General features: G+C 33.2%; 1 protein-coding gene across 12 annotated transcripts in view; it reads right to left on the bottom strand.

The window, feature by feature from the left end:
* The window catches only part of CSMD1 (CUB and Sushi multiple domains 1), a 1,150,108-nt gene that overhangs the window by 180,011 nt on the left and 953,087 nt on the right, over nucleotides 1-17,010 (bottom strand). For all 12 annotated transcript variants that reach the window (XM_080586628.1, XM_080586632.1, XM_080586634.1 and 9 more), the window contains 4 exons: nucleotides 16,390-16,584; nucleotides 7,869-7,985; nucleotides 5,131-5,244; nucleotides 3,149-3,244 (listed from right to left, as the gene is read on the bottom strand). In XM_080586628.1, the coding sequence (XP_080442754.1) occupies nucleotides 3,149-3,244; nucleotides 5,131-5,244; nucleotides 7,869-7,985; nucleotides 16,390-16,584 (522 nt within the window). The remainder of the gene's footprint in view (nucleotides 1-3,148; nucleotides 3,245-5,130; nucleotides 5,245-7,868; nucleotides 7,986-16,389; nucleotides 16,585-17,010) is intronic.

Raw genomic sequence — 17,010 nt, 5'->3', positions numbered from 1 at the left:
CAATAAGCATGTGGCTACATATTTTATTCTTGTCACAGATTATGTCAATTTAATTGTTAAAGTCATAATCCTATTTTATTCGTGCCCCCCTTCATCTTTCTTCCACAGTCCTTCCTCATCCTAGTATGCTAGTTTTCTTAATAGCTCTCTTTAAAATCACACTTGACCTCATAAACTAATTCATGCGTCTGTAGGCAGAGCAAGTAAAGACAAGCATTAAAAAAACATAAATGTTGGCGTGATATAAAGGTCATTACTTTGCTTTTTAGGGAAAGAACTCTCTGTATTGCTGCAGCCTAAGCTATATAAAAATATATAAGCTATATAAAAATACTATTGTTTCTTAGGTGATGTTGCAACAGGAAAACAAATCCCAGTCTTTTTAAATGTGATTGTTCCTAGCATCATATTTCCACATACCTGAAGCTAATATTTTAACAGAATGGAAATTCATTCTGTCTTATACTACAGATACCCTTTGCCTGTTGTATGAAATACAAGGAAATGTGGTCATCTGAGAAAAAGAACTGAAGGCACAGGTGAGATATGCAGCTAAAAAGAAGTTTCTGACAAAGTGGCATTGCAAAAGCCATTAAATCTGAATCATACTTCATCTATTACTTGCTCAAATAAAAATGTGAAATAATGCAAGCTGTAATTTTTTTCCCCTCTAGCCTTCCTTCTGTATTTTGCCTATAGCGTTGGCAAGCTAGACTTTACAAGCTGTATCACAGAGGCATTCTATTTTCTGTAGTAATTATCCTACATCTTTTTAGTAAATGTTTCATGCTGCTGTGAAACAAAATTGAAATCAGCCCAGTGGAAAAGTGAACAGGGAAGAAGGTCAACCTGGAATAGACGGCGATAAATAAAATGATTGACTTTGTAGACCAGATTACTCTGTTCAATGTGAGAGTGGATGATATTCTCTGGAGTATTTAAAAGGCTAGGCAGCAGGCAGTAGTGGAAATGTGATCACATACTTCAGAAGGAGATAGAAAAACCTCAGAATGAGTTTTTATTAAATATAATTAACTCATTAGCTTATTAAATATCATTAACTTATTAAGCAATATACATATGTGTATTAAATAAAGCTTCTAAGATATGTTTCAAAATATATACAAAAATTTGATACTGAAATAGCTCATGATTCTCCTGAGACAAATAGAGTGGCTTTGCTATATTCATTTTCTGCAGAGAATATTTCTCATTTGTTAAAATCTATTTCTTACAGTTACTGAAAACTTAGTGTAGTCCAAATAAGTGACTGAAATGATGCATGTCATCATTCTCAACAGGAGGCTTATTGTTCTACAGCAACATATATGTAGCTTCAAACAAACTAGCTCTGAAACTAGAGGTGGTGAAAACAAGTTGAAGCACAGCTGTATTGTTTCAGCATTATGCAGCATGTACCTATCCAGAACTGAGGTTTTCTCAAGTACTTGAATTTATTGTATTTTTCTTATATTTTTCTTTATGTCTTGAGAAAGCTGAAATGAACAGTACATCTAGGGATAAAGGCTTTAGGTGAATGCAACAAAGATTCCCACAGCAGCGTGAGCTCTTATGCTGTGCTTACTGACCTATGCCCTGTCAGTGTAGAACAAATCCAAAATTATATTATTAAATCCAAAATTACATTATTTTCTATCATTTCTTTTTTAAAAAAAAGTAACCCCTATTTAATATTGTAACTGTAATCAAATGGGACAACTGTTTGCTGGGGCAAAAATTAAGTATTGAATGTGTTAAGTATAACATTAAGGATAAATATATAAAACTTTTCATTTTGTTTTTAGTATCTGTTTCAGGTAACCAGACAATTCTTCACCATAACCATAGGACCTATTTTCTTTGTGATAATAATAATTCCTGAATACAATGTCTGAATATAACCAGAAATTGTTGGAATACTGATATTGTGTAACAAATCCACCAGTTTTTTTTTTTCCTATTTATTAAATTCCAAAGTGCAGTTAGCAATTTGAGGCTGCATTTGCAATGCCTATTTCAAATGCTACCCAGTGGCATATTTTCACTTTCATATCAGGGAAATGTGGCTTTTAACATGTACCAAATATGTGCCTCCTTTGGTCCATCCCAGTATAGTAATTTTGAGCACGTAACTCAACACAGTATGAAGATGTATATCTCCGTTTGCTCAAACTGAAATATAATAGTCATTGTGTTTAGAAAAAAAGTTCTGTGGCATTGTCCCTACTCATTTTAGTCAAACCAAACACCGGCTAGATTTAATACATACTCCTAATAGATAACTAAATTAAGTAGCTACAACCTGGCCAGCTGCTCACAGAGATGAGCTGTTTGTGTATGTGAATATAGATGGCATATTATACTGCAAGGAGCACAAGATGATGAAGTTTAGAAATCAGTTGAAGGTTAGAATTTAGGTGAGCAGACTTTGACATATTCATGAAGTTTGTACGTGGACTTTCCTCAGGAACAACCATGAAGGGGAAGGATGTTGGTGACACTTTTAGAGAGATTTGAGACCCTAGGAACAAATTGTGAGGGATGAAGAAAAGCAACGGAGCTTTTCAAAAAAATGTAAACACCAAAAGGGAGTATACCAAAAGTGAAAGCAAAGATAGGCAACAAGCCAAGAATATGACAACATTTCTCATATACTTAAAGAATATAATCAAGAAGCCTAACTGGAGAAAAAGATAGTAAGAGACATTACAGAAAGTTAGTCGATAGGTATGCTAATTTCAAAGGGAAGTTCAAAATATATGTGGGCTTGTTGATACATGGGGGGCGGGAAATGGACAACCTAGTGACAAATGATACGGAAAAGATTTAAGCCTTTTTCACCTCACCTTTAGAGTCCTCACCACAGTCTATGGAAGACATGAACAGTCAGCAGTAAGGGAGCAAGAGATTATGGTTTCCTGAGTAAGTCGGGACCTACATTTATGGGACCAGATAGGATTCACCAGAGGTGACTGCCATTATGAAGCCAGTCTACCATCACTGGATCGCAAGAGGTCCCTTATGGCTGGAAAAAGGTTAAGACTACACCCAAATTTAAAGAAATACTTTAATACCTTAGAAGCCTTCAAAATAATACACTGTGAGAGACTTGCATCAGTATATCCCACCAAAAGAAGACAGGATTTACCTTGATAAACAAAATGGAACCCCCTGGCTGATGCCCCACTCTTAGCACTGAATCGCAGAAGAATTTGATTAGATGTAGCCAAAGGCAATGTCTCTCCTACAAAGGAAAACAGAAAAGAAATTAAACAGGCAAAGTAGAAACAAGTTGCAACTCCTAAGTATGTAATCAACTCACTGTTAAAATACAGTTTTATATTTTCCTCTACAGTTAAGGAAAATGTAAATCACAATGTGTAAAATGAAATTTAACATTGGAGATTTGAAAATTGGTCAGATTAAAAAGACTTCATGATCCAACATATTCTTGCACTTATTGCAGCTCTTGGAATTAGATCTCCAATAAACTATTTGTCTGGGGACTGTTATTACCATTTAGGGCCAAAATCTTTAAAAGAATTTTTGGTCAAATTTTCTGTAACTGACAGCTTTACCTTGCTTTGCAAAACACAGTAAACAATGAAAAATATTATAAAAGTGTTACTATATAGATATTTATGTGATGTTTATCATTTCAAAACTAAAATTGAAAGGAGAGAGAATGGATCTGACCTTTTTATATAGATGCTTCAATAAAATATATGGCCACACCTTATTAAATTTCTAATAGTATTTCAAATTTCAGTTATAGACTAAAGGATTAATAAGAATGTTTGCTATACTTTGTTCATCTCCTTCCCTGAAGTATCTATCCACAGTAATGATAAAAGCTCAGTAATGAATCACTACATACATTACTGGAGTACTTTTATACTGCAAGGATGTGACTCAAAATGACAACCGTTTTTATTCTCATTGGATTATATCAACACAGATTTTAGGAAATTCTAGTGAAATGAATGATGTATTAATTTAAAAGATATCAGATAACTGGCTAAATAGGATTGATAATTCTTTTACTTAGATTAGTTTTGTGTTTTTCCAACTCTAGTGATTCCACCTAACAGAATCCTATCCTAAACCAATGTAAATCAGATATGTCACATGGAATAAGTAAGAATGACAAGTTTAAATTATCTACAATTATTTAAAAATGTCTTCTCTGAAAATATGCATTAATTTTTACTTTTCATTACGTGTGATGCAGTAAAATTGGCTGCCTAGATGAGTTGTCTCTTATTTTGTTAAAAAAAAAAAAAGCAAATATTGTTTTTGTTGCTGAATTTTTGCCAATGGTTAAATGATTTTTAAAATAAATTCATGAACTCATGAGACAAATAGCAAGGATTCACCATATGAAAACGATGAGTTGAAATTTTCAAATAATTAATTATTTTCTATACATTGAATGTTATATTTCTTTAACAACAAGCATGTCTTCAGTTACTTACAGTGAAAACCAAATAGCAACGAAAAGCCCTGGACTGAAAAAATCTTAAAATTGCATATAAACTTTGCTAAATACTAGGACTGTATGACAAAACACACATACAGAGCTGAAGAAATATTTTCATATTATCCACTTGAGATGAATATAGTTATTATATATGCATAGACTGGAAATTTTGGCCACGCAGGAATCCATATAAGTTTAATTATCATTTCACAGGGTCAACACTTTGCTATAGTTACCTGAATGTAACAGCTGGTCTGCTTTTAGTCTAAGTGCATGTTTGCATACAGATAATTGCATTTTGTGAATACAAGCAATTTGTGTTTAAATTAGACATTCAGAAAATGTAGATGTGTAATTCACAGAGTTTAGGGGCAGAGAAGATAATTATACCATCCAATCTGCCCTCTTACATAAAGATCAGAGAATTTCATTCAATTATTTCTCCACTCATCCAAGTGATTTGTTCTTTCCAAAACCATATGTTCCAGAAGAATGTCTTGTTTCAAAGATTTGGTCTTCTATTTCCCTTGGTAATCTGATCTAGTGATTTTATTATTATATTTCCAAATGAAATTCAGAATGTCTCATGAATTCTTTTTTTCCATACTGAACTGTGTAAGAAATATATACTTGTTTTCTTTATTCCTTACCTGAGTGGGATCCAGACAGTGAACTAAGAAGTCTAGCCTGAGAGTTTTCTCCATCAAATAATTCTGCCACATCATTCAAAGCTGTCTGGAAATAGGCAAATTGTCCAAACACAACTATATTTAAATAAATAAATAAATAAATAAAAGAGTGTGAGAGAGAGGAAACAAAAAAAGAAAAAGAATAAAAAGCAGCTAAAACAAGAATCTATTTTAAAAAAAACTAATTTAATGGTATCATTAATATTTAATGCTATTTTTGCTTGTCTTAGCTACCAGTGGATTCCTCTATGAATTGTTTCCAAATTTCAGGAAGGAAGAGAAGCTTAATTTATTGTCTACCATGATAAAACAAAATTGAATTTAATCAATAACAAGAGTCCGATGTGCATTTCAGTATTTATTTTTTATTTTTAATTAAAAACAAAACTAAATTAGTCTTTCCCCAAAAGCATGCTCTCTAGTCAAACAAGTCTTCTTGTTCTTTATTGCATAACTATGTATGAAATAAAAAAATAGAATATCTAAAAAGGATTTTTTTCACCAAAATTTCACTACCAACCTTAGCAACCATTAGGGAGCATCTGCTGGCACACATGATTAGTGACTCATCCAGACTTAGGCTAAGGAAAATGTTTTAAATTCACTGTTTTGGCTACTTTTGTATCTTTTCATTAGTTCTTATTTTATCACACAAATATGAAAACTGACCAAGTAATAAAAACATCAATTCATTTCTATTTTGATATATTGCTACACTTAAATTTGCACTTTAGCTGTAGGTAATTAAAGTGTATTAAAAATAAATCATTTAACTATAGAACATGTATAATTAGTAAATATCAAATGGTTCACTGAATTCAAGTATCAGTTAGCAATACAAACATGAAGTAATAAACTAGTAAAATCAAGTCAATAAAAATAATACTTCATTACTCAAGCCACATATATTTTATTGGTAAAGGAGGAATCTGTTTTAAAATTATTCCTATTCCAGATCCTTTATACAAACCACAGATCTCTGATGCAGGACTTACATATGATTTTCTGTACACCTTGTATCAGCCAGTATTTTCTAACATTTTGTAAATTTCTTATTTGCATAACTTTTTTTAAAAAACAAATTGTGTAGTCCAGTCTCCTTATTTTTAAAAGCAGGGCTAACTTTGAAGTTAGATCATGTTGCTGAGATCTTTTCTGAGAAAGTTTTGAAAACTGACAAGAATTAAGAATGCAAAACTTCTCTGAGCTACCTGTACATAACCATTGTCATGGTTGAATGTTTTCCATATTAGAGAATCAGAACCATAGAATGGCTGGGGTTGGAAGGGGCCTTAAAGATCATCTAACTCCAACCCCCTTGCCATAGGCAGGGATGCCACCTTATGTCCAGATGGAATTTGTTATGCTGCAACTTGTGACTACTCCCTCTTGTTCTTTCACTGCACACTCCTCCTTCACTTATTTTCTGCAGGCTGAAACTCTTTCCTTCAGCTTTTCTGGCTACTGTGTGCAGCCTCACTGTTGCACTTGTTCTATTTTAGCACCCTGTGTCCTGTACTTTGGAGACATAACACTATAGATGTAGTTCCCAGATACTACTTTGTGAAGGCTAAGAGGGAAAAAACACTACCCTTAACTTGCAGGCTACATCCTTGCTAATGCAGACCAATGTGCAGTTAGTCTTCACTGCTGCAAAGACATCCTCTGTGCCAACTGTCATCACCTAGAAGTAAAGTTATTATAGTGCTCTTCAATACCAAATTCTATTAAAACAGGTAAAATTATACCTTTTATATATTTAACAAAAAAGTCTCACAAATGAAAAAGGATTCTTTTTAAGTTGTATCTCTTGCCAGTAAACGCAAGTGAGTTTTTGGTCAAGCCCTCTTCAAGTCAGTACTGTTATGAAATTATATAATAATAAACAGAGAGAAATTATTTTGTCAGGTGTATGACAAGCATTTTAAATGTTAGCTACAGATCCAACTTGTGTCAGCTTATTTCTAGCAAATAAGAATAAAAAGATTTATTTGTTTAGTTGACTGGTGAAAGGGTTGTGTACTTTTAAGATAACATGAATAAAATACTAAATGTTGTGCATTACTTACTAAAACCTAAATTGTGATAACATTCAATAATTCAATACAATAGTTATGCAAACAAGTTATGCAAATCACTCTGAATGATTTGATTGATTCCTTTTGCATGTTCCAGCATCTTTCTTGCTCTACCAGCTATTTCTTGTATCCTATACAATTTGAGTAGGAAAAAGAATTACACTCAATCAAATTTCACTTTCACTTATAGAAAAGTCAAAACTACAATAAAGAATACAGAACATTTTAAACTTTACTGTAATACAAATCTCAAGGATTTGTGTTATTCCCATCCCTAAAACATTAATAAGTAACTTTTATATGATACAAAAATGTGGTTTTTGAAATAGAACACAGTCTAAAATATAATTTATTTGCTTATTATTTAACCATAGCTCTAACGAGTATCTACTGTGCAAATGTATTTGTGGACACAGACTGCTTAGCTGAACAAGTCTGTTGATCACCCTAGGGAGGCGTAAAAGATGAAAATCCTAGAATCAATTTCTGTGCTGAGAACCATTTATTTTTGATAAGCAATTTGCAATATATTTAAAATCCAAGGTCACTATTCCACATAAAGGACATTTGAACAGTAGAACTATGATTAATGATTGATAAGTCAAAAGAATAAATTCTTACCAAATTCTTTAGGTACAGTTATTGAATAATGGCACGTCTGTCCAGCAGTGTAATTATGAGGATAGCTTGGTGATAAAACCACTCCCTCCGATCCAGTATACTGTCCTCCACATGGTGCTGGAATCAAAACAGAAAGAAGTGTTGTATGAATTGTAGCTACTCCTATCTGCGTCAGTTCAGTCTGATGATGAAAACCTGTACCACAAAATGATAGTTTGGTGCTTTAGTCCTTGTTTGTTTTCCTACAGAGACAGATCTAATGGTTCTTTCCAAGGATATAATTTTTATTAAAACCACTTAAAATTGGACTATGAGAGTTTTACCTAACTACAAGTATTTGTATATGACTGGAAGTACAAATTAGTTGAAAGAAGCTGTAAACAGAATTTAAGTGTTGTGGTTTTTGTTTTCTTCTGTTCTGTTCTGTTTTGTTTTCCCAAGTTATATGTATATCTATCTGTCTTTATCTATAGACATATATATCTATATCTACCTATCTATATATATAAAAAAAAAACTTCAAGAAAAAGATATGGTAGTGATTACTAGTGCATATATAAGTGGCGGTATGCAGTTAACTTGCGCCTCAGAGAAATATGTAGATATGTTAACTGCACCCTGCACAGAATGCCATACTTTGTGAACATATGCTTAAATTGCCTTGTTTTTTCTAACTTCCCAGATGATTATCAGAAGAGCACACAGATAATACATATAAAAAAATCTTCTGTTATTTCCTCTGTAAAACTAAACAGAAAGAGTAACACAAACTCTTTACAGCTACTTTTGTTTTTAAGCAAGGAAAAGATTATTGCATGATGTAAATAAATACTTTCTATTATAAAGAACAGAGTAAACCAACGTTATTTTCCTCTGTGAATCTTCCATACAACAGAACACATTTTAGCAACTGCTTGGAAAGCAGCTCTGAGGTCTACCTGGGGTTTCAGGTAGACCAACAAGCTCGCTGGTCTGGAGCTATCAGTGTTAGAGCCCGTGGCTCTGCTCACTTGGGTCTTGCAGCGGGACTGTGCCTAGCCAGTGAGGGCACTGCCTGCGCTTTGTTCACCCTCAGCTCCCAACTTAACCACCTTCATGTAGCAGACCTGCTCCTTCTGCTCCCTGGCAGCAAGTGGGTTTTAAAATCACACTTGAAATATTTCTGCAAGTTTAAATTCCCTATCAGGCAGCAATTAATACTACAAATGTATCTTCTTTTAGCTGCTTATATGAATTATTCAAAAATCCAGTGTAATTATAGATAGAGGATGGGAAGTTTAGTCTATTAATAGGCTGAATAGGTAAAAGTCAGGTATCACAAGAAATCAATTTATGCCATGAATTTAAAGTCTTTTTTTTTTTTTTTTTTTCTTGGTTTGAGGATACCAAAACCTAAGCCACAAAGACACAGGATTAAATTCTCAAGTCATGAACATTTCACTGGAATGAAAAGTATATAATATATATAGTATAAAGTATATAAAGTATATAATTATGCTTAATTTAAAACAAATTCCAAAGTTATGGAGTCTTAAGAAATGTACTCTTCTAAAATGTGCTTACCTATTTTTAAATATATTTCTAAAGAATAACTTCGATAATATCTGTGATAGCATATTTGTAATGTATCTGCCCTGGAAAGAAAGCCTCTGAGTCCTTTGGCTAAGAAAGATATAAGAGAAGTTCTCTTGAAAATTAAAGCTGTAAACTTTACCAGCGCAGTGATATGGCATTCCAGCTTATCCTGAATAGAACTCTCAGTTTTGCCTATAGAATAAGTATTTTCTCAGTTACTGTTACCTAGCTTTGTATGAAATTTGTTTTCATCATGTCTACCAGTAAAATACTATCTTAAAAAAAAAAGAAAGAAAGAAAGAAAGAAACTTGAATTCACTTATTCAGAGCAATTGATTTTTTAAAAAAAGCAGATAATTTTCAGAAGTTTTTAGGATTTCCTATACAATACTTATTTTAGATTATTTTACATTTTTCATGCTTCAAACTTTGCAATGTTCAAATGTTGACATTCTGTACAATTTCTGTTCATGTCAGCCATGCTTATTTTATTAAACAGTTATTTTACAACTCCATAAACCATCTTTGTGCCTGCTAAGATTTAAAAATACCTTTTTGAAATAAACTCCAAAGATTTATTATATATTTCATGGAAACAGCTTTCTAATTCAACTTCAGAATCTACACTTCTAACATACATTGTTTCTGGGTAAAGACCTTCCAATCCGTATCCATGCAATGACTTTGCAGTATATTGCAGTATATTTATATGTATATTTGTATATTATTTATTTATATGTATATTTACATTTGCTATGTACTACTAAGTCTTCTCTAATTCAGTGATTATCACTTCTGTTTCATACTGGATTGAATAAACATTATTTTTCAGATCTGAAGTTACAATAATAGACAGAAAATTTCAAAGTATTTACTTTCATTAAGTTATAACTTTGTTAACAAAATAATCTATTTAGGCCTCTGACAGAATGCCATATAGTGATGATCAGGGTTTTCTCATACTGTGGCTGTTCATTCCTACAGTATGCTTTGGACATTCTCATCTTTAAGTTGCTATAGAAAGGAAATGTTTTTTCACTTTATCAGAGATCAAACACATTGATTGCATTTACTAGCTTCTATATGTTTTTCTTTTTTTTTCAAAAAATTATATTTTCTTTCTTCTATCACTAATCATGACTAATCATTTCACATTATTTGTGACCATCCTTGACTTTTTAAAAATATCATTTACATGGCTACTACAGCTATATCTTGTGCTTTCCCTCACAGTCATTTTAGTTTCCAGAGTTTTGGTTATGATCTAAGCCATTGCAATTCTTACCTTACCTTACATGCAAGACTGAGCTCAAATCAGAAAGAAAATCTTTATACATTCCTGGCCTTTTTTTTCTTTTTTTTTTTCATATATGCCTTTGTTACTCCTTATAACTTCTGATAACTTGACGGTCAAACAACTATTTAAAAATCTTGCTTCCAGTATGCTTAACTAAACTCCTTTTTAGAGTAATCAATTCAATTTAGTATAGAAATTCTCCCTTTTTAGCATAGTTTAAAAATATTAATACTACAAATTTATAATACTCTTTGATGCAATTTGGTGCTGGTTATTTTTGCAAAGATACAAATGGAAGACTTTTACCTCATATTAATTTTCTGAGAAAAGTTAAGCTCCTGTGGGCTGCTTAAAAAATCTCTTATATTCAGTTTTCTTGAGTCACCTTAACTTCAGTCATAAGAGCATGTGTTTTAAAATGGTACACACAGGAAAACATACTAGACAAATAGACTTAAAGTACTTCCACAAGCATGTTTTCTAGTTTACAGTTTTACTCAGATTTAACAGCATCAACGTATCTAATCTTTCACTTAGTAATTTCTGCTTCTTTGGACAAACAGTGTTACTTAGAATAGACACAACAAGCAAATTTAGAATAGACATTGCAATGCATTAATTGTCATCTTGGAATAAGACTTATAACCACTGAGGCAGAAAATTTAAGTGATGTCTCAGAGCTATGGATAACTAATTCATCCTCTATCCCTTGCTTCAGTATTTATGTTGAATAAATATAGAACAATTCTAACAAATCAAAAGAAAGTTATATATATTAGTTATTGTCAGTTAAGTGCTGAAAGATTTAATTTGGTTGAAAAATAATGTTCTGTAAAATTTTAAATTTTTAATTATCTATGGTATGATCCTCAAAATGAATGCAGTATGAGACACTGCTCTCCATTTTGTCAAAATACATAATTTTTAGGAGCTTTGTCTGTCTATTCTAGAACTTTATTTCTGGGTGTAAAAATAGAGGATTCAAAAGAACATTTCCTTTAATTTTTAATTTCATATTTTATATGTGTTATAATTAAATATATTATTTAAATAGCAAATTACTGTTTAAGAAATAAGTTCTATTCTGCTTTAAAAATTAAGGAAAACTAATGTTGCTTTTAAAATTTAAATTTGAATTTTGTGTCAAAGAATCTACAGCTCCCAAAATAAGAAAAGTATTCCAGTTTACAAGGTGAAGCACAGGTCATTAATTTTAGTTCTACATTACAATTCAGTGGTTTATTACCATTTCATAACTGCTTAAGTTATACAAGACGTTGTTGTTCTGCAAGTGTGCTTTCATAAGGTATTAAAACTAAACTATTGTAATGTCACAGCAAAAGCTTCATTCTGCACTTTTAATAAGTAAAACAATTCATCCTGCTGTTATGGGTGCTCCAAATATTCACCGCACGGAGGGAAGAAACACTTGCTATTTTTCTTGCAAATCGGTTTAAAAAAAAGGTTACCGAATCAAGAACCTCTGAGGGGGGAAAAAAAGTCCATCCTAATTCCTCTTCTGTGTTGAATTTAGATTGAAAAATGCATATACTTTTAAAAATCAGGCATATTATAAAATGTTGTTAGGCTGCCTGAGGCTACACGATTAAATTTTTAATCAACCAAAATAAAAACAATAATATGATTTGTCATGAGTGAATATTACATTTGTTTGTAGCTGATGGAGACATTTCCTTCCTTTGTCCTGTCCTCAATGTGATATGGTAAAGAAAAGGGATATAAAACTTTATTTTGCTGGTAACCTGTTTGGTATCTCTTGCATCCCTGTTAGTCAGACTAACATGGTATTACATTTGACCATAGAGGCAATTGATTTTGCTTGGTTAAATAAAATGATTATTTCGTATCTTATGTTTTGGGTTAATTTCTAATACACATTATGGCTTTGCTTAAATATTAGTATTTGTTTGTGCTGTTAGGATTCCATTCTTTCGTAACATAAATGCTATTCAAGCCCGATGCACTTTCTCCTTTTTTTTTGGGGGGGTGGGGGTGGAATCTGCTTCTGTTTTTTTATTTGCATCTCTGTTTATGGCTGTGGAAAGAAATGCACTGTCCAGTTGTGCAGGGATGGGGTTATGACAGCCAAGGTCCAGTTGGAGTTGAATCTGGCAAGCTATCTGAAGGGCAACAAAAATGGGTTCTAAAAGTACATTAACAATAATTAGGGAAAATACAGGCTTATTGCTGAATGGGGCAGGTGACCTGGTGAAAAAGAACAAAGGAAAGCCTAGGCACGTAATGCCTTCTTTGCCTCAGTCTTTTACCACTAAGACAAAACTTCAGAAATCCCAGATCTCCTTCTGAGACTGTAAGGAAAGTCTGGCACAAAGAAGGCTTATCCTCAGTAGTGGAAGACCAGGATAGGGAGCACTTAAACTGGACAAACCTAAGTCCATCAGGCCTGACAGATTGCTCCCACAAGTCCTGAGGCTGATGTCATTGGAAGGCCACTCTAAATTATCTTTGAAACATCATGAAAATCAGAAGAAGTTTCCAAAGACTGGAAGAGAGTAAATGTCACTCATATTCAAGAAGTGCAAGAAGAACTATTCAGGGAACTACAGGTTGGTAAGTCTCACCTCAGTCTCTGGGAAGACAATGGAGTAACTGATCTTGGATACCAATTTCTACACACATGTAGAACAAGGCAATCAGGAATACCAAACAGGGATTTACAATGGGGAAATCATGCTTAACCAACATGATGGCCTTGTACAGAGAGGTGACTAGCCTCTATGAGGGGAGAGAAGTGGATGTTGTTTACCTCAATTTCAGTAACGCTTTGGACACTGTCTGCCATAACATCCTCATAGTCAAGCTGACAAAGCATGGGTTAGATAGTGGACAGTGAGGTGGATTGAAAACTGACTGAACAGTCAGGCCCAGAGTGTGACCAGGGGCAAAAAGTCCATTTGGAGACCAGTTACTAGTGGTATACCTCCAGAGATTGACACTGGGGCCAATGCTGCTTAACAACTGTGTTAATGACATGAACAATGAAACACAGCACACCTTGAGCAAGTTTTCAGACAGTAAAAGACTGAGTATTGTGAAGAAATTTAACTCCATTGCAGCTGAAACCATGACATCCTTAAATCAGCATAATCCATAATTCTGTCTGCATCTTAGATTAGGCTCTGTATATGTGTGTGTATGGATGTACACGTATACCTATATATCTGTCTCTGTGTGTATACTCTGTGTGTATATGTGTGTATGTATAAGTATTCCATCTGCATTTGAAAAAAAGGCACAGAAAAAAAAAACCTCAAGCTGTTGTCAGCATTCCAGCACCAAAAAAAAAAAAAAAAAAGAGGGAGGGAGAAAAACTGAAAGTATGGTGTATGTTTGTAATATTAATTCCATCATCCTGCTTTGTTTATTTACATGATGTGAACATGTTCATAAAGTAGAAACTGACCTGCCAAACACAAACTGCTAACTGTAGCTTGTATGACTGCAGTCAGTTTCACTCACATCAGTGACATTTCATGGCAATAAATTCTCTTTCACTCATTCTTGAAAATTCTGATACTATATTTAGGCATAATTCTAAAAAACTCAGAAGGGAAACATTGTTAAATACAATTTGACAGAAACTAAAACTACTCTTCTTTATCTGACCTGCTCTGCACAACACAGACTGCAGGACTACGTGTTTCGGAGTACACCTCTCCGTACTGTATAGGTTTTGGCTGGGACAGGGTTAATTTTCTTCGTAGTAGCTCATATCATGCTATGATTTGGATTTGTGACCAAAACAGCCTTGACAACACGATGATGTTTTAGCTATTGCTGAACAGTGTTTATACAGCATCAAAGCCTTCCCAAAAGCCATTTTTCATGCAGCCCTGCCAGTGAGGAGACTGGGAGTGCATGAGAAGTTGGGAGGGGACACAGCCAGGACAGCTGACTCCAATTGACCAAAGGGATATTCCACACCATATGATGTTTATTGCTCAGCAATAAAAGCTGGGGGGGAAAGGAGGAGAGGAAGGATGTTTGGAATTGTGGTGTTTGTCATTGCAAGTAACTGTATGTTATGAAGCCCTGCATTCTTGGAAATGGCTAAACATCTGCCTGCTGATGGGAAGTAGTGAATGAATTCCTTATTTTACTTTACTTCCAGACGCAGCTATTGCTTTACCTGTTAAACTGTCCATGTTTCAGCCCATGAGTTTTCTCACTTTTACTCTTCCAATTCCCTTCCCTAGAGTGAGCAAACAGCTTTGTGGTGCTTAGCTGCCTACAGGGATTAATCTACATCAGGTACCGGTAGTTTTGCATAATCCTGAGAAAAACTAATAATTCCTCTTTGTCTTTATTTTAAAAATACTTTCCACATTATAACAGAGAATCAAATATATTTTCCAATTATAAATGAAGCAGATTTATTAGGAATAGCTGCAAAGCAGAATAAACCCACTTGTGTTCCCCTTTTCACTGTCTTCTTTGAACTGCTATTGACAGAAGACAGTGAAATAGATAAGACCAAATCCAACCAGGATTAGAAAATTCCTAGTAGGTCATTCGCCTCCTCTGAAAATATCATCTTGTCTGCATTACAGTCTTGAAAATTAAAACCTTGGAGGAACATCTCTGAAAAAAAAAAATTCTAAGAGTTCTGATCAATGTTCCAAAATAAACATATATTCATAAATAGACAATTACATTCTTCAGCATTTTTAACCTACTGTATTCAATTCATCTTTCAGATAGACATGAAAGGGAACATAATGTATTTTGTATAGCTTTCAGTTTTCCTACAGTAAAGGATAAACTGTCAGAAAGGAAAGTATGCAGAAATGTTGCTTAGACTAATTGTCATTTGTCGGGAATTGTGTTATAACAGGATAAACACATTATTTCTTGCAATTTAAATCACTTACTGACTTGCATAAGTTCAGTTTTAGTTGGCATAATGAAGCTGATTAATATCAATCAAAAGAGGTAAAAAAGTGGATTTTGTTTTTATTAAAAAAACAACATACCTCTTATTTTATAATTTAATCTATTCATATGAATAGACATATCTGATACAAATATAATTTTTAAACATACCTGTAGCGTACAGAGTTCCTATGAAACCTTTTTCTAGTATATTAAATTAAAAATAAGACTAAGGAGACCTTTTATTCTTTCTGCTTGATAATCCAGGTTTATTTTCCTCTAAATATAAAGCAAGTCAAGAAAGTACTGGCAGGATATTGTAGCTAAAACCTTTCCAGTAAATAACCTTACTCACTAGTTCTCTCTTTGTATTTAATATGATGTAGTTGTAGTCAAACCTAGGAACAATCAGTATCAGATATTTAGAGAAATTTGTAGACTCAAATTGACTGAAATTTAACAACTTATCTGATGACATATCGTTTAATATGCTGTTCTCTTTACCACTAGCTGTCTTCAAGACAAAGCCTAGGTTCCAGACCTGGGCTGGAAGGACACCATGAATGAATCTTAAAGGTCTGTCTACCTCTATTCCACATAACCACCAACACTTTCATAATTGTGTTCCCCAGATATTTTCTGCATGTGCCATTATACAATGTCCTAAAAAACAGAAAAACATATAATCAGGTATTCCCGGGGGGACAGGGGAATTGGTAAGATAATAGCACATACCATTACAAGATGGCAATGCTCTGTTCCATGCTGGCTTTCCATCTGCACCAATTACACATGTTATAGTTGAAGGATCAATAATTTTATATCCAGAGTCACACTGGTAAGTAATAGTTGAACCAAGCTTAAAGTCTGTTCCAATTCTTGTCCCATTCATGATGTTTCCAGGATCAAAACAAGCTTCCCGTGGCTTTTCTGTTAAAATGAATGGAAGTAAATCTATATGCACTTTTAACTTAACATATATATATATATCAAACACTGAAAACAACCTTCAGTGTGTTGTGTTTTTTTTTTCTCGTCAGTTTACATTTTTTCACCAGATAATTAAAATATTTTTCTTGTTTCTCTATGTTTACAAGATCATGGATGTTTGCATTAAATTAGTTTTTCCGGCCAAGGAAATTATACAGAGAAGACCTAACCTGCAACATTTTCTTTCTACCTTTTCTTAGTAGAAATGCCCACAGGATGAATGATTTCAATGAAGTCTAGTAATGCAGAAGAAAAGCTGATTTCTAGAAACTACAACTTAACACTAGTGTCTTTTTTAACCAAACATCATTCTCAGTACTCAATAACTTCTGGTTAGAAAGCTGCCATACTATGAAATAACTTAAA

This window comes from Anser brachyrhynchus (assembly GCF_964034855.1).
Source record: "Anser brachyrhynchus genome assembly, chromosome: 3".
Lineage (NCBI taxonomy): Eukaryota > Metazoa > Chordata > Aves > Anseriformes > Anatidae > Anser > Anser brachyrhynchus.
Note: the sequence above shows the minus strand (reverse complement) of the source record. Positions and strands in the feature narration are given on the sequence as shown.